At 28.7% G+C, this 17,343-nt stretch overlaps 8 protein-coding genes across 8 annotated transcripts, besides 18 other annotated features; 5 read left to right on the forward strand and 3 right to left on the reverse strand.

The window, feature by feature from the left end:
- Positions 1-425: 425 nt before the first annotated feature.
- CMU_039810 (ATPase, AAA family protein) lies at positions 426-2,468 on the reverse strand (the record flags this gene model as incomplete). Its single annotated transcript, XM_002139225.1, has 1 exon — positions 426-2,468. The coding sequence occupies one exon, from the start codon at positions 2,466-2,468 to the stop codon at positions 426-428; it is 2,043 nt and encodes a 680-aa protein (XP_002139261.1).
- Positions 2,469-2,694: 226 nt separating this feature from the next.
- CMU_039820 (RIO1 family protein) lies at positions 2,695-4,614 on the forward strand (the record flags this gene model as incomplete). The annotated part of the gene is made up of 1 exon (XM_002139226.1): positions 2,695-4,614. One exon carries the CDS (start codon positions 2,695-2,697, stop codon positions 4,612-4,614), a length of 1,920 nt encoding a protein of 639 aa, XP_002139262.1.
- Positions 4,564-4,616: a sequence feature (A-rich).
- A 99-nt stretch (positions 4,617-4,715) lies between these two features.
- Positions 4,716-4,736: a sequence feature (AT_rich).
- Positions 4,737-5,451: 715 nt separating this feature from the next.
- Positions 5,452-5,480: a microsatellite.
- Positions 5,481-5,530: 50 nt separating this feature from the next.
- Positions 5,531-5,582: a sequence feature (AT_rich).
- A 113-nt stretch (positions 5,583-5,695) lies between these two features.
- Positions 5,696-5,762: a sequence feature (AT_rich).
- Positions 5,763-5,884: 122 nt separating this feature from the next.
- Positions 5,885-5,920: a sequence feature (AT_rich).
- A 387-nt stretch (positions 5,921-6,307) lies between these two features.
- Positions 6,308-6,350: a sequence feature (AT_rich).
- Positions 6,351-6,723: 373 nt separating this feature from the next.
- On the forward strand, positions 6,724-9,724 carry CMU_039830 (uncharacterized protein; the record flags this gene model as incomplete). Its single annotated transcript, XM_002139227.1, has 2 exons — positions 6,724-8,956; positions 9,021-9,724. The coding sequence occupies 2 exons, from the start codon at positions 6,724-6,726 to the stop codon at positions 9,722-9,724; spliced, it is 2,937 nt and encodes a 978-aa protein (XP_002139263.1).
- Positions 8,288-8,328: a sequence feature (AT_rich).
- A 38-nt stretch (positions 9,725-9,762) lies between the features above and the next one.
- CMU_039840 (uncharacterized protein) lies at positions 9,763-12,111 on the forward strand (the record flags this gene model as incomplete). Its single annotated transcript, XM_002139228.1, has 1 exon — positions 9,763-12,111. The coding sequence occupies one exon, from the start codon at positions 9,763-9,765 to the stop codon at positions 12,109-12,111; it is 2,349 nt and encodes a 782-aa protein (XP_002139264.1).
- Positions 11,217-11,254: a sequence feature (AT_rich).
- Positions 12,112-12,633: 522 nt separating the features above from the next.
- Positions 12,634-12,661: a sequence feature (AT_rich).
- Positions 12,662-12,828: 167 nt separating this feature from the next.
- Positions 12,829-13,191, forward strand: CMU_039850 (PH domain-containing protein; the record flags this gene model as incomplete). The annotated part of the gene is made up of 1 exon (XM_002139229.1): positions 12,829-13,191. One exon carries the CDS (start codon positions 12,829-12,831, stop codon positions 13,189-13,191), a length of 363 nt encoding a protein of 120 aa, XP_002139265.1.
- A 500-nt stretch (positions 13,192-13,691) lies between these two features.
- On the forward strand, positions 13,692-15,307 carry CMU_039860 (enolase protein, putative). The gene has a single exon (XM_002139230.1). The coding sequence runs from the start codon at positions 13,758-13,760 to the stop codon at positions 15,093-15,095; it is 1,338 nt and encodes a 445-aa protein (XP_002139266.1). The 5' UTR covers positions 13,692-13,757; the 3' UTR covers positions 15,096-15,307.
- Positions 13,697-13,754: a sequence feature (AT_rich).
- A 35-nt stretch (positions 15,308-15,342) lies between the features above and the next one.
- Positions 15,343-15,435: a sequence feature (AT_rich).
- Positions 15,436-15,448: 13 nt separating this feature from the next.
- CMU_039870 (uncharacterized protein) lies at positions 15,449-16,273 on the reverse strand (the record flags this gene model as incomplete). Its single annotated transcript, XM_002139231.1, has 1 exon — positions 15,449-16,273. One exon carries the CDS (start codon positions 16,271-16,273, stop codon positions 15,449-15,451), a length of 825 nt encoding a protein of 274 aa, XP_002139267.1.
- Positions 15,951-15,975: a sequence feature (AT_rich).
- Positions 16,001-16,067: a microsatellite.
- Positions 16,082-16,117: a sequence feature (AT_rich).
- A 114-nt stretch (positions 16,274-16,387) lies between the features above and the next one.
- Positions 16,388-16,439: a sequence feature (AT_rich).
- Positions 16,440-16,461: 22 nt separating this feature from the next.
- CMU_039880 (uncharacterized protein) lies at positions 16,462-16,965 on the reverse strand (the record flags this gene model as incomplete). Its single annotated transcript, XM_002139232.1, has 1 exon — positions 16,462-16,965. The coding sequence occupies one exon, from the start codon at positions 16,963-16,965 to the stop codon at positions 16,462-16,464; it is 504 nt and encodes a 167-aa protein (XP_002139268.1).
- Positions 16,966-17,068: 103 nt separating this feature from the next.
- Positions 17,069-17,112: a sequence feature (AT_rich).
- A 34-nt stretch (positions 17,113-17,146) lies between these two features.
- Positions 17,147-17,211: a sequence feature (T-rich).
- Positions 17,212-17,343: the final 132 nt, after the last annotated feature.

The following is a 17,343-nucleotide window of genomic DNA, read 5'->3' on the forward strand; positions in this document are numbered from 1 at the left end:
TCTAACTTTTGGGTGCACAATATCGCATTTGTGGGCCCACGTATGCAGGACAGTCTCCTACATGGACTGCATGCAAGTTTGCTGTCCTGTCGCTCTATTTTAATATTTCCTATAAGTTAATGTTCTAGATCCTTATTGGCTATGATACAACTAATATGACTTAATATAGTCCATATTATACTATGGGGTTACAAAAAATAACCAAAAAATACCAAACATAGAAGTAAAATTATTAAAATTGACATAATTGTCAATGAACATCTAAAGTTCTTTGAACCACCAAAATTAAACTACTAATATTATTTTAATCAAGGTTTTTAATTATTGAAAAAATTAATAACAGGTTTCTTAGAATAGAGATGGTCAAATCCTGCAAAATACAATATATAACCATTATATAATTGACAATTTAAGTCTTACTTATTCTAACTTCTTTTTCTTGCATTATGGAGGCGTTCAAAAAATTGGACTTGTTCGTGGTTAACTGAAGGTGACATATTTTTAACCACAGAAAGTAATAAATCTTGAGTTACAATACCTTCTAAGCTACTTTTCTGCATATCAATATCTTCCTTATTTGCCTCAAAAATAATATTACTTTCTAATCTTAATTTATCCAAAGCCAACAGTGTAGCCTCACGCACTAGTTGGTTCAGATCAGCTCCTGAAAAACCAATAGTTTTTGTTGCAATAGCTGCTAGGTCTACATTATTAGCTAAAGGAGTTTTCCTCGTAATTCGTTCTAGTATATCTTTTCTACCATATTCACTAGGTAAGGAAACATATATTATTCTATCAAGACGACCAGGTCTCATAATTGCAGGATCAATAATATCAGGTCTATTAGTAGCAGCCACAATAAAAACCTTTTTTCTTTCGCCCACACCATCCATTTCTGTTAAAAGCTGATTTACTACTCTCTCTGAGGCTCCATTTCCGTCACTACTTCTAGCAGCACATAAAGAATCCAATTCATCAAAAAAGACAATACATGGTGCTGAGGAGCGAGCCCTTTCAAAGACAGTCCTTACAGCTCTCTCTGATTCTCCAACATACTTATTCAGAAGTTCAGGCCCTCTAATACTGATAAAATTTGCATTACTTTCACGAGCAATTGCCTTAGCTAGTAGAGTTTTACCACATCCTGGTGGACCATACAATAAAATACCAGAAGGTGTATCTAATCCCAGGCTATCATAAATATGAGCATGCTTTATAGGAGCTATAATTCTTAGCTCTAAGTCTTTTCGAAGCTCATCCAAAGCTCCTACATCATCCCAACTTGTATCTGGTATCATAGTAAAACCTTCACGACGTGAACTTGGAGTTACGTGTTTTAAAGCCTCCAGTAAATCCTCCTCCAGTACTTTGGAGTAACACTCCCTATTAAGACCTAAATTTATATCTAAATTTTCAATATATTGTTCCTTATTATTATTATCATTTGAGTTACTTTTATATCCTTCTATATCCTCTTGTATTAAAATTTTAGAGGCTGCTAGTAATTTATATTGAACTTCAGGGTCAAATTTATCTACAGGCATAATCATATTATGATTATTTGAATCCTCCAAGCATATCTTGTTGACTCGTATTAATGCGGCTTCATTAACAAGAGTTTTCAAGTCTGCTCCTACAAATCCAGGAGTAATCCTAGCAATTTTATTCCAGCTAATATTTTTATCCATATTTATATCTCTGCATAAAACTTGAAGAATGTGCTTTCTAGATATTTCATCTGGCATTGGCATAGATATCTCACGGTCTATCCGACCATTTCTTCTTATCATTGGATCTATTGCATCTGGACGGCTTGTAGTACCTATTACAATTACAAATTTACCTACAATTCTATCAAGACAATTAGCAAACTGAGCTACTATTCTCCTTTCCATATCTCTTCCGTTTCCTTCTCTCTTTGGAGATATTATATCTATTTCATCAATTAAAACGAAACATGGAGCATTTTCTACAGCATTATCAAACAATCTCCTCAATGTTGCCTCTGATGATCCTGACATTCCACTAATTAAAGATGGCCCCGATACTCGAAAAAATGGTAAGCCAACTTCGCCTGCTATACAAAGTGAAAGGTGTGTCTTCCCAGTTCCAGGAGGACCTTGTAATAGTATACCACAGGGAGCACTAACACCTATACGCTTATAAAGTTCTGGCTTTTTTATTGGGCGTATTATGAATTCTTCAATATCCTTCTTGATATGATCAATACCACCAATATCACTCAATCGAGCACTAGGAGCCTCTTCTGGATTAATTGATCTTCCTAATAACCCATAATTATCATCTATATCTGCAAATTCCTCATCTAATACTTTTCTTATACTCTTCCTTATCTTTTTCCGATTTTCTTGAGTAGAGACCTCGCTATTCATACTACCAGACTGCTTACACTCATCATTTTTTGTATAGAGCTTGGTTAGACGGTTATTTAATATATTTCTTGTCATATTAAAATAGTTATAGATACCTTTAGCTCCCTACCTTTGTACTTCTCTACTTTGAATCTCAAAAATCAAAATTTACCATTATAATATAGCGCTATAAAAAGGCGGTTGTATGTAATACCCATTATTTTTAGGGTTCTATTCTGACATCTAGTCATATATTATATTATTATTATCTCATAAAGTATCAATTAAACTAAGTTTTGAAATCTAATGCGATATATATAAAATGAATAAATCTATAAGTAAGAGTTTGGCTTATGATGTTATACCCAGTGAGATATGTAAAATGAACCAAAATGTTCAAAATGAAGCCAAAGCCAGTGATGAGAAGGGTCAGAAACATCGTTCTAGGGGATTAACAAGAGATACAAGAGCTACTGTTATGCAAGTTTTGGATGCAAGGACTTTAAATATATTAAAAAAGCTTCAAAATCGTGGAATTTATTCAAAATTATATGGGACGATAAGCACAGGGAAAGAGGCTAACGTTTATAAAGCAACTAGTACATTGAAGGATATATTGAATTATGGTAAATATCTAGAGGATAGAAACCATTTAACTTATAATGAATATGAGCTCCTTGAAAAATTAAAAGAATTTAATCTTACTCACGTGGATAGAGCAATAAAAGTTTTTAAAACATCCGTTCTTAGCTTTAAGGATAGATCAAAATATATAGAGGGTGAGTTTAGATTTAGAAGGGGTTACTCCAAATCAAAGAATCCTCGCAAGATGGTGACACAGTGGTGTGAAAAGGAATTTAGGAACTTGAGGAGGATACTTGTTTCTGGAATAAGATGCCCAATTCCAATTGAAGTTAGAAAACATATTCTTGTAATGTCCCTAATTGGGGATATTACTCAAACTAAAGATATTGTAGATGAGTCTGAATTTGCAAATGGTAATTATATTTTTACCTTTGCAGAAATTGTAGCTCCACGATTAAAGGATGCTCTGCTAGATATAGGAGAAAGAGAATGGATTCGATTATATGTTGAAATGATTGGAATTATGTTTATTATGTTTACAGAGTGCCATTTAATTCATGGAGATATGTCTGAGTATAATATATTGTATTACAAAGGCCACTTATACGTTATAGATGTATCACAATCTATGGAACATGATCATCCTTTAGGATTAGAATTCCTAAAAAGAGATTGTATAAATGCAACAGAATTTTTCAGCAAAGTTTTTCAAAGTAAGAAATTTACTGATACCTGCACATATTCAGAAAGTAATATTAAAAAAGAAGGAAATAACATAGCTTTAGAACCATATCAATGCCTTTTTTTGACAAATTTTAGTGCAACTTCACTATTATTAACACCACTTGAACTTTACAATATTATTTTAAGTGGTAAAATTCAAGATCTTGCTATTATTTCAGAAATCCCAGAAGATACCAAAGATATTGATAAGATCATTTTAGATATACTTGAAGTGAAGGATAATCAATTTATCTGGCCATACAACGATCTGATGGAACGTCAACTCTCACTATATACTTCTTTTCAGCCATATCAAGAGAACTCTATTTTGGATAAAGCTAATAATGTACAAAAAACATACCTATTATTCCTTAGATATTTAGTTACACGCTGCTTTAATCAAAGAAATTCTATAGAAACTAATTTAAGCAACTTGCATCTAGAAAATCAAGAAACTGAATATGAAAAAAGTGTATTTTTAGAGACCTGGATTCCATATAATTTAAGCCAGATAAATGATAGGAAAACTTTAGAAAAAGAACTTGATAGAAAAGAACGTGGAGAAGATCTTTTATATGGACACTTACTACCCAATCCTAAGGATTCTACATCTCAGTCTTCTGAATACTCTGAGTGTTTCAGTAATTCAGATGAATCTGATACTTCAGAAATATCTAGTTTATCAAATTTAAGTAAATTATCTGAAAGATTCCTTGATAGTGATTCTTCAGAAGATGGTAGTTCAAGTAATTTACAGGGAGACCAAAAGCATCAAGCAAAGTTTGACGGATGTATACCTACTGGAATGTCACGGAAGGAATGGAAACAGAGAGTAAAGGAAGAAAATCGCCTGAAACGAATGAATAAAGTTCCTAAGCATATTAAACAGAAAAAGAAAAAGCAAAGGAAGAAAACACAACAAAAAAAAAACTAAAATTTTAAAAAATTGTCAATAATGAACAAGTTATCTTATATTGCAGATACTTTATATATTTACTTTCAGATATATTTAGGTTATAATTTATTCTTCTAAACATATATAAAAAAAAATAATTTGTTCATTTTAATAGATAATACTTGGAATTTACTAAATTATTTATATTACTTCTTCTCTAATTTACTTAGCTTAAGATTTCATAAATTATTAGATTATCATATTAGATTGAGACTGAAGACAAATATTTTCTTATCAATATAATACTGACATTAATACTATATGTTTGTTTCATAATCCTACTTTTACTCATCTATTAAATTATAAGACTGAAATCCGTTTTTTTCATTTTATACAGCAGCTAGTATATACATATATATATGTATAAGTTCTATATAAAACTTTCAAAACAAATGATATTATATATTTGTCAAGTTTACAACTATAAATCTACCTTACCCCACGGTTAATTATATTGAAAATTCTTCTATGAAGAGATTATTTTATTATCATAAATTGGTAATTATAAATAGTCTTATTGTACTATCTACTATCTTAACTAATTATATTAACTTTTTATTCTTTTATAATAAAGTCATAAATCCATATTATTTGGAAAGCACTTCTATTTTGGTTCTCCTTACTACTAAATCAAACCATAAGCTTTTTTTAAAGATTTGGAACACTTTAAACTTATACAATACACAATTTTCATTTATATAAGTTTAGTTATAAATAAAAAAATCTTAAATTTCTTTTTCTATATACACGAGATAAAATAAAAACATTATTCATGCATGCGAGACAAGACAAAATAAGAAATATTATTGCATGTATACGATACGACACGACACGACACAACACGAGACAATATTGTGAAGTCCAAGTAAAAACTAGAATTACGAAAAAAGTTCCCAATATTAATTATTATTTAATCTAGTTATCTTATAGATTATATTAATATTATTGTAATTCGAAAGATACTACAATATTTAGTGCATAGTTAATATTGTGGATAGTTTTTTGTTAAATAGCTTTCTACATAAAATTTCAATATTTTATTCTCCAGCTTCAATAGTACAATATTTTTTAAATATTACAAATAATAACAAATACTAAATTAAATGTATTTTTATTTCTAAATATTTGGTAATCTCTACTTTTTTATAAAGTTCATAAGTATATGCTATACTTTTCTCATTTTTCTTTTCCAAAAAATCTATTATAAGTAATACACAACTCTCTATACCTTTGGTATTTATAGTCAATCTAAATATTTTATATCAAGATATAAATTATTTATATTGTATTGTAAATACTATACAAGTTTATATTTTATAACATTGCTTTAGTCACAATATTACTGGTATTATAATTATCATCATTTAGATACACTCCAATTATCATGTGAATAATATTAAAGTATAAAACCATAATTTTATCTCTGAACAAAATTGAGCATTAAAAAAAGTTTCCACTATTACTATAGTTAATGATCAATAAATTGAGCGCTTTATTCTATTTAATATTAAGTTTTACGAGTTATGGCGCTCATTGAATAGTACTGGTTATATAAAAGTGTATAACAAACCATGTACCTAAAAAACTACCCTTTATTCAAGCATAGGTAATAAATCAGTGAATATACATCTTTAGGCGCCAAAAATTAAGATTATTTCCAAGAAAACCCTAGATAATATTAACTTTTTTTTTTTTTTTTAATAATAGTATAATATCATTTGCCCTATATTAATATACCATATTCAGGATATATTCGTGAAAGAATTTCTTAGGGAATAGAAGGTCTCAGTATATAACCTCATAATTGATTGGATTTCCTAGGACCAGACATCACGATATATTGAACTAATTGACAAATAGCTAGTTATGTTCTATAAGAAGCTATCTGTTTAGTAAACGAGGTCCTTAAGGCTGCCTTCTTAGATTATTATAAAGTAATCAAACTTCAGTTAAACTGTGGGATGATATAGAAGGTGTTTGAGTCAAAACTTCGTAACATTCAAACTACAAACTTTGACCTTTGAACTTGAAAATAGGAGTCTTTATAGTTAACTAGTTTTTTGAATATATACATTTACCTGTGGTAATATGGAAATAACACCACAAGTATGGATAATATGTACCCATCCAGACCCTAATTTTACTACACGAGTTACTTTAGATGTAAGGGAACTATTTGGTAATAAAACTTATAAAAAGTGCAGAATATACACATCAATATGTGTAGATGACAATTTGATAGAGGCTGCTTTAGGTTCTAGCAATACAAAGGCATTAACAAACATAGGACTATCTCCTGAATTATGGAAACTAGTAATAGGAAAATATCTAGAAATAAATAGTGGTGGAGAATATACACTGGTATTTGAGGCACAAAGTATTAATACCCGATTTTTAAAGCTTACAATCAATGATAAGAAATATCATATAGTTAAGGTTAATATGGAACAAGAAGATCTTTATAACCTTTATGTTTGTAAGCATCTGTATAATATACAAAAGACTTTAAATAATCTACTAGAAGATATACCCATTATTGGTACTCCTGGAAGAGTAAACTGCTTTGGAAATAATACATTTGGACTTTGGGGTTGTTCTGATTCTTTAGAATACTCATTTGGATGGCTTGCAGGTTGCAGTTTAGTTGGTAAAGGTTTTGTCTTTGGTATATCTCATGAAGGTTATTTATTGGATATCTCGGGTACAATATGTTTATCTAGAGTGTTAAGTAATATATTTGACTTAATTTGCTATTCTTACAAAGGTCCCAGTGAAGTGAGATTTGGTTTTTTAGGAATAAGAAAAATTGACGCTATGAACTTTATGAAGAATATTAATATAAATAGAGTTCTATTGGGGAATATTGTTGAAGTATCAGAGAATATTAATATGGAATCTGTGAATAGAATGATACATGATAAAAAACCAAATATAATTGTTTGGAATGCTATAGAACCTCTTAGGTTTGAAGGTAACATTGATCATTGCGCTGAAGAATTTAAGAAATTTGTTTATGGAGGAGGGGTTCTTATAGTAGCTATGTGTCCATGGGGTTGGGAGCAATTATCTGATCTTATTATATCAAACTCCCTTGCTAATACAGTAATTTCAGAATTTGGGTTGATGTTTTCATCAAGATACCTTTCATATGAATCAGGAAGTAATAAAATTACTATTTCATTAAATAGTGATAAAACACATTACCTCAATACTTATAGAAGTTGGACTCAAGCAATATTAAACCCTGATAAAATAACACGAATTGATGTTGAACATATGTCAAATGACATAAATATGTTATTATATAAGAAACATAAAACTAATGCAGAACAGGAAGTGACTAAATTGATTATGAATGTTATAGATAATTATAATTATGATCTTTTTAAAGCCCCTTTTGATACTAATGATCCGAAAGTACTTTTATTACTTGCCCTAGCTTCCTCAAGATTAAATGAGAATACATTGAGTAATTTTCATGAATATAATTTACTAAATTTAATTTCTAAAATGGATTATTGGATTGAGAAGACAATTCCATGGAATTTTGAAAATAAAATTATTTGTGAAAAATCTTATTGTTTACCTATTTTAATTTCAAATGGTTGGCAGACTCTTGGTCTCTATATTATCCCCAATAAAACCTTGGAACTTTTTTTTTTTAAAGATAAAATTATTAATAAATATTTTAATGAAGATGTGATTATACATAGTAAAAGTAATTATGTGACAATTAGAGTTCAAATAGGGTGTCATACCGATATTTTGCGAACAGATTCTGATTCTAGTCCTCTACAGAGACTTCCAATAATCGTTAAGTCTTATATCTGGAAAATTGATCTCAACAATTCTCGTAATAATATCTCTATAAAGTCACCATATGGTGGTCTACTATATTTTGAGTTAATGGATAGATGGGTTAAAGATAAATTTCAAAGTAATATACTGGGTTATGTGTATACTAATAGTAGTGAATCTTGTGAAACCGCACCTTTTTTTGTAAGTTCTAAGATTAATAAAGATGTAGAATTTCCACAAGTAAATCTTGGAGAAACTGGTCAGATTATATGTACTAGCAGTATTAATGAATGGAAAGATATTATTAATACAAAATCAGCTCCTTGGGGAGAACTTCATGGACTTAGAGTTATAATTACACTTCCTCTAAGTACTTTAAAATTTATTGAGAATCCTCAAGAAATTGTTGATTTTTGGGATAATGTTATACAAATTCAAGATGAGTTGTTAAATGAAGGATTAAATGACAGGAAAGAACGAATCGTATGTGATATTCAGATTTCAGATGGTTATATGCATAGTGGTAAGTTATTTACTTCTCTTTGTTACAATTATGTCATAATATTTTGAGTTTTATTTTAAAATAGGGTATCCAATTATGACACATATGGATATGTGTCAACGTCATGGTAAATTAGTGAATATCCCAGAAATAATGATAGAGGGAGATTGGGGTCTTTACCATGAAATAGGACATAATAGACAAAAACCCCAATGGACTTTTGCAGGAACTGAAGAAGTTACAGTGAACATTTTTACATTATATACCTTTAATAAACTTCATGCTTATTTAAAACCTTTTCAGATTGATTTTATCAATGACCAAAAATCTAAAGTGTTGGAATATCTTGGAAGTGTAAAAGATGGAAACTTTCCATCTGGAGAACTTTTTAATAGTATTTGGAAGGCTGATCCAGGTATTGCACTGTATACATACTTAGTTATTATTATCTATTATGGATGGAATTCAATCAAGAAAGTTTTTGAATTATATGATCAATGTGAGCTTCCAGAAACAATCCAAGATCAAGATAAGATACAAATTTGGATTTTATTACTCTCATTGACAACTAATTGTGATCTTAGACCTTACTTTAAACAATGGGATTGGGAGATTAATACTTCCTTTGTATGCAATCTTGGAGCATTATTGCGTGTGTTATATTCCCGCTACAAAAGTGTGTGTGTAGTGCACTATAATATCTCTTGTGACCTTTTCTCCAATTTTTTAGATGAGCTAAACCCGTGGCAAATAGATGTAATGGAAATGTTGAAAGATCTAATGTCTTAGATAGCTGCAAGTATATAATTCGAATTATTCTATTGAAAATGAAATCTCTTACAAAATCACTTAATAGTGCAACTATAAAATCAACTTCATCCATCAAGAACAAGCCATCAAATAGTTCTGCTTTGAACTCGAGAGTAATAAACTCGGAAGTATATGATGGTTTGATAGAGGATGAACAGAGTTCTTACGATCTTAATATAAAAGACAATACTACACTTAAATCTGACAATAATACTCCAGAAAACAGCTCATTTAGTAGTTCCTATGAACACCAATATTCAGATCATAGTGATTCTGATGAAGAATCCAGTATTGTAGGTTCATATTTGAGTTCAAGTAGTCAATTTGATCAACTTAAGGATTTGAAACCTATGGACACATACTCTTGGCTAAAAAATCATGGCTTTATAACACTATCAAATAAAGTTATTAGGGATGCGAATAATGCCACTACAACAAAGATATCTGATAAAGTTCTAAGTCTCTATGAGTATGATAATTCGATTGATAATATATCAAAGGATGCAATTAATAGCTTATTTATGTTAACTTTGAAAGATGATATACCAGCAGATATTGAGTATTCTGTTTCTAGCAAGGATATATCAAAACCATTAACACTAAGAGATTTATCTATGAGTCATTTAAGTTTAACTGCAGAAGGAATACCAGAGTCTAAAACCCAAGAAGATGAAGAAGAAACAATTTATGATAGTCAATCTCTAGTTACAAGCAGAACTAATGAAACTTCAATTACTCATAAAACTTCATCAAATATATTTATAACCCCTAAACTTATGAATCGTTTGGATATTACTGAAGGTGGGATTTCTGGTGAGAATGCTTTAGCCTTTCAAAAATATATCCGTGATTTGCAGGATGAAGTGAAGATGAAGGATGAGAAACTTAGACTTAGAGAAATGGAAAGAGATAATGCAAGGTTAACTAGAAATCAGCTTACTAGAGCTGTTAGAGCTTCACTTCAAATTGGTCATGGTGCAGGTAGGTTACATATATTAATAATGAACATCCGTAAGAAGCTTTTAGGTTATGGTATGAGAATGATCCTATATAATTCTAAACTACCTATTAGGAATAGAAATGTTTCTCTTATATCTGCAGCAGCTTCTGTTCTAGAAAATGTAGTTTTAAGACGTTTAAGAGTTTTCTTTGTACTATTATCAAGTCATAGGAACATCAAAAGTAATGATGATACTACTAGTGCATCTATTGCTTCTAAAGAATTGGTTATAACTCGTCTTATTCATACTTTAAAGTTGATACTACCAGCTTTTAAGCTGGTTACAATAACTAGATATAATCATCACTCTGCAATGAAAAAGTTTTTGTATATTTGGGCGAAATGTTGTTTACTTAGAGATAATGTTGATGAATCTGAATATATTTATGTGGATATATCTGAAAGACTCCCTACTATACTTTCTCTATATAAAATTAAGACAACATCTAAATTAAAGCTTCAAAAAGATCGTAAAAAAGTTAATAAAATTAAAAATATTGAAAATAAATCTATTTCATCTTCTTTAATACTTCAGAAAAATATCTCTACTTCTTTTGAACCCAATTCTTATGAATCAAAAACTTCGACAGAAAAACTCACACAAATGTTATCAAAGTATTCTCTTGAACCACTTAGTTACCTTGACATGATAAGAGAGAGAGAAAAAGAACGTGAAGAAGAAGATCAAAGTCGTATTAAGGCTTTAGATCATTTATCTAACATAATAAAAACTTCTCTCATCAATGAATTTGGTTTACAAGAAAATTTACAAACTGAAATGATTAACAAAACAGAACATGTTATTCAGAGATTTAAAAGTAGATTTACAAGTTATTTCGAAAACTTAGCTTATGAATCACAAAAAATGAATATTGTTGAAGAATTAAGAAATATTTCTGAAAACAAATTTGGACAGCCTATAGAAGTACCAAAGTGGCTAAAGAAACAACATATAAGTCTTCTTGAACAGTTCTATTCCAATCCATTTTATCCTGTTTTTGTAAATACTTATAATAAATTACTTCAAGATCCAGATGTTTATGATAGTTCTGAAGAATCATTAAGTGCAAGTCTTGATCTTGATGAGATATCTTCCAACCATTTAGAAATAACCAAAAAATATAAAACCACAAATTTTGGAATTACATCAGAACAACACATTATAGAAGGATCAATTATACCTACTGCAGAAATAGGAGTACAATCAAATTTACCAATAAATCCAAGTATAATAGAATTAAATAAATCTCAAAATGACCAAACTGAAGACACTAAATGTATATTAAACCCTATTAATGAACCTTTAATAAATGTTTCTATTGATCCAACCAAGAAAATATCTGATCAAAAATCTGTAGATAATTGAACTTATTGAAAATAAAGAAATTAAAGATATATTTACATCTAATAAAAGTGTAGAACAAAAATTCAAATTGAATAGCTTGGAAAATATACATAATTATGAATATTCTATCTACAATACTAAACAAAACTCTTTCTTCAACAAATAATACCTGTTCAATTTCAAAAAATGGAGTTCTATTGAGGTTAAATCTTTATAGCTCTCACCTATACAAGAGAATAATCAAAATAGTGATTCTATATTACCTAAATATAACTCATTAAAATCAAAGTCAGTTGAAAATATTGGATATTTTAACTATTAGTCCTATGTTATTAAATCAATTACTATAATCATTCTTATTTTAGAATTAATACCTACACACTTTTAATAAATTAGAGAGATTTAAATTTTAATAAAAGTCTTCTCCTATTGAGATATTTAGTTAATTAAATTATTTACTTTTATAAGCAATTAGCTAGACTCACAAACTAGGAATATATAAACAATTAGTGTTCTCTAATTTACCTCAAACTATTATCTATCTTATATATATTAATAAATTACTTTATATCATATGATAGGATAACTTTAAATTCCAATATTGACAATTATCTCAAAGTTGATACTACAGATCTACAACATTCCTTTATGGTACGTGATATTATTCCAGCCTTTAATTGGCGCACATAATTCTTGACAGTAGTCCTCATATTCATTCTTGTATATAAAGTAATCTTTATGATTTTAGGTGGCTCACAGGTGATAATTAGACCTGAGGATGTGGTCAAACAAGGCTGGCTATATAAACAAAGTCGATTCTTAAAAGACTGGCGTCGTAGATGGTTTATTTTAACACGTAACTATTTAGCAAGTTTCAAAGAGCAAGGAGACTTCTCCTCTCCTACAGAATCTTTGAAATTATCTGAATGTTTAACAGTAAGATCTGCTGATGAAGATATTAATAGAGAAAATGCATTTAGAGTAGATACACCACATCGTGTATTTTTCTTAATTGCCGAGAATCCACTTGAGAAGGAAGAATGGATTGGACAAATTGGGAGACAAATGATAAGACCAACAGTTTTTCAACATGATTATTAGATTTAAGAATGAAATACTTTACTACTTAATGTTTAAATTGTGATCAATATATATTTATTTAACTACTCCATATATTTAGATATATACTAATATATAGGACATAATTTCCAAAGTAAAATTTAAGACAAAATAAGTCAATCTTAATATTAAGAATACTACTATCAATAAATACGACTTATATTCAGACCTCTCATAATTATTAGTTTTAAGCTTTTATTTATTATCTTACATTATTTTAATAGACATTGTCTCCTTAAATTTGAAAGTGGATTGATCCCTTTTAGAGGTAGATTTTATTTTCTAATCATTATTCTTAATAGAAGTATGAACAAAATAGATCTTAGCCATTAATGTTTAATAAACTCATAGTAGTAAGATTCTAGCCGCTTCCACGTCGCATCTCTTGCGTACAGCATGCTGAGTATTTATATAACTAATTCGAGTTTATCATATTAACCAATCTTAAATTAATTAATCGCACTAACAGTTCTAGGAATTCCTTCCGAATTTTAAGTTTTTTATTTTATTTTACATAAGATCTATTTTAGTATTTTATATTATAAGATATGACAACTATTCAATCAGTTAAAGCTCGTGAGATATTAGATTCGCGTGGAAATCCAACAGTTGAAGTTGATATTATTACCGAACAAGGATTATTTAGAGCATGTTGTCCATCTGGTGCTTCAACAGGTATTTATGAAGCAAAGGAACTTAGAGATGGAGATCCTCATAGGTATCAAGGTAAAGGAGTGCAAAAAGCTGTAGAAAATGTTAATAAGATTATTGCTCCAGCTTTAATTGGAAAGGATCCAACAAAACAACAAGAATTAGATGATCTTATGGTAAAGGAACTTGATGGAAGCAAAAATGAATATGGATATAACAAAGCAAAACTAGGTGCAAATGCTACAACTGCTGTGTCTTTTGCTTTAGCTAGGGCAGGAGCTGCTGCAGTAGGAATGCCATTATATCAATATATTGCACATTTAGCTGGTAATTCTACTCATCATTATACAATGCCAGTTCCATCTTTCAATGTTTTAAATGGTGGTAAACATGCAGGAAATTCCCTTGCTCCTCAAGAATTTATGATATTCCCTATTGGAGCTCCAAGTTTCAAAGAAGCTCTAAGATATGGTGCTGAAGTATATCATACATTAAAGGATGTTATTAAGAGGAAGTATGGACTCAGTGCAACAAATATTGGTGATGAAGGTGGTTTTGCACCCAATATTGCAACTCCAGAAGAAGCTTTAGATTTAATAACAGAAGCTATTAAAATAGCAGGTTATACTGGGAAAGTTAAGATATGTTTAGATCCTGCTGCATCTGAATTTTTCTGTGATGAGAAAAAGTGCTATAATTTAAATTTTAAGGGTAGTGAACCAAAATATCTAACTAGTCAACAACTAACTCAGATGTGGAAAGATCTTACTGAGAAATATGATATAGTTAGTATTGAGGATCCATTTGATCAAAATGATTATGATGCTTATGCAGCTTTAACTCAACAAATTGGGGAAAAAGTTCAGATTATGGGTGATGATTTATTTGTAACAAATATGACCCGTATGAAAGTGGGGAAAGATAAAGGTGCTTGTAATTGTCTACTACTAAAAGTCAATCAGATTGGAACTGTTAGTGAATCTATTGCTGCATTTAAGTTAGCTAGATCTTATGGATGGGGTATCCAAGTATCTCATAGATCTGGTGAAACTGAAGATACTTTTATTGCTGATTTAACAGTAGGACTTGGAACTGGACAACTCAAGACAGGTGCTCCTTGTAGAACTGAACGTGTAGCTAAGTACAATCAATTGATGAGAATTGAAGAGGAATTGGAGAAATCTTCAAATTATGCAGGTTCTAATTTCAGAACACCAGTTCAAGGACATAAATAAATAACTTCAATGGATTAGTTTAATCAATAATTATTTAGATATCTTGGAATGTACTTCATTTCCATTATCTTAACAAAAAATCTATTCAGATTTAGTATTCATAGTACAATATCTTTGTACTTAGTAATATATTGAGTCCTCCAAGTTTTGTGGTTATTCTGTTGAAATTATCATTTACTTATTAGTCTAGTGTAATTTTTGTGTTTCAAATATCTTTTATTATATATTTGATATTTTCAATCTCACCTTAATATTAAATTTAAATTAATTATATAGACTTTTGATATATTTCATTAAAATCACATAAATTATTAATACTTATCAAAAAATCTAATTTTATGTGATATATATATCTAAGTATTAACTACTATTAATCCCAATGATAAAACGACAGATAGATCAATACCTATATGAATACAAATAGCTTTAATTAATCCGAATTCAATAATAACATATATCAAGAATCTTCCGACTAAAACTAATAGAATACAAGACAATATAGCAAACTTTACAGATATTATATTGCTGAATACTATATAATGATATAAAGAATACAAAATAGAAGTTATTATACTTGTAATCTCATTAAATTTCATTAAACTCAATCTATTCACAGATATATATTTAAATGTTGATTCTTTGTTATCTGAAGATAATAAATTCACTTCTGAATGTATTAATTCATTTCTATAATTAAATGTTTGAATACATGATTCTATCTCATTTTGAAGAAAGGATCTCCAAAATATTTCTTCAATAAATGGATTTAATATAAGAAAATATATACAAGAAAACATTGAAAAAGCTGGAAATTTCCCTTCTTTTGAAGTAATATTCTGAAATCTTAATTTCTCCTTAATATTTTTTATATTTAATATATCAAGCCATAATAATGGTCCAAATGAAAATAAATAAAAAATAAATGTAAAAAATACAAAAATAAAAGAAATACATCCAATATATATACAAATATCCATCTTCTCTAGTTTTAATTTTACATATTTTTCATTAATATAAAAATTCCTCGTATATAAACATGGAAGTATCATCATGCATATCCAGTGCATAGTATACATCGCTAACCATCCATTAGAAAATATAGACATACATAAAAAAACACATAACGTTGGTGATATGCCAATTACAAGAATTTTAGATAAATTTATGACTAAATTCATCATTCATAAAGGATTCAACAATCCTATAATTGTAATCAAAACGACTTGGGATGGCGCTAAATTGGATAATATCGGATCTTTAAATTCTCTAAACTTCCACTTATTAAATATCTGTTATTATTAAAAACATATTATACTTAATTATAAATAATTAAAACATTTTTTAGTTGCTATATGTCTAAACTGGACTATTTCTTCTTTTTAGATATATTAAATATATCTCCATATGAACTAGAAGTTTCTTTATAAGAACAAAGAGTATTTGTCTTTTTAGACTTCTTACGTATATTATTTCGCATTATCATATTCATTTTATAGTTATCTTCTCTACTATCTTGCAAATTCCTAAGGATATTAAGACCTTCATGAATACCTTTTAATTCATTTACTTTTATTGAATCTCTTTGGATTACATTTACTTTATTACACTTATTTATATATGGATCCTCAGAAATTTCAATTATAAGAGGTTCATTACAATCTTTACAAAATATTCTATAAATGTCAATAAGTTGATATGTCCCGTTTTTTTGGAATTTCTTCTTATTAGATTCTTTAAATGCTTGATATTTAGTTCCACATTCATATTTAAAATTACAGCTTGAACACCAAATATCTAATGGTATACGAAATTCTACAGGACAGTAACTTGATACTTTATGTGAGCTATTAATTAATTCTTTATATACCATCTGTAGAAATCTAGAAGATTGTATTAAACTCTTATATTTATAAATTAAAGTTCCAGAATCTTCTATAAAGTCAGTTTTTGTAACTTATTAATTTCACATTACCAAATATTATTGTATATAATATTTCAATTAACATTATATTATATTGTATAGGGGTTCAATATCCACAAATTTCCCTAAATTTCTTTTTCTTTTTTTTTTTATTCGTCCATCCTTATTTTTGGAAATATTTTTATTTCTTTTTTTTTGGCGGTATTCATGGAAATGTGTACATACGTATTAATAGTAAAAAATGACACTCCTGTCCTTAGATAACTTTACAGGGTATAGAAAATTAAATAAGCCACTCAAAAAGAAAAGATTAATTTACCTAAATTT

This window comes from Cryptosporidium muris, genomic scaffold (assembly GCF_000006515.1).
Source record: "Cryptosporidium muris RN66 scf_1106632373453 genomic scaffold, whole genome shotgun sequence".
NCBI classification, from domain to species: Eukaryota; Apicomplexa; class Conoidasida; order Eucoccidiorida; family Cryptosporidiidae; genus Cryptosporidium; species Cryptosporidium muris.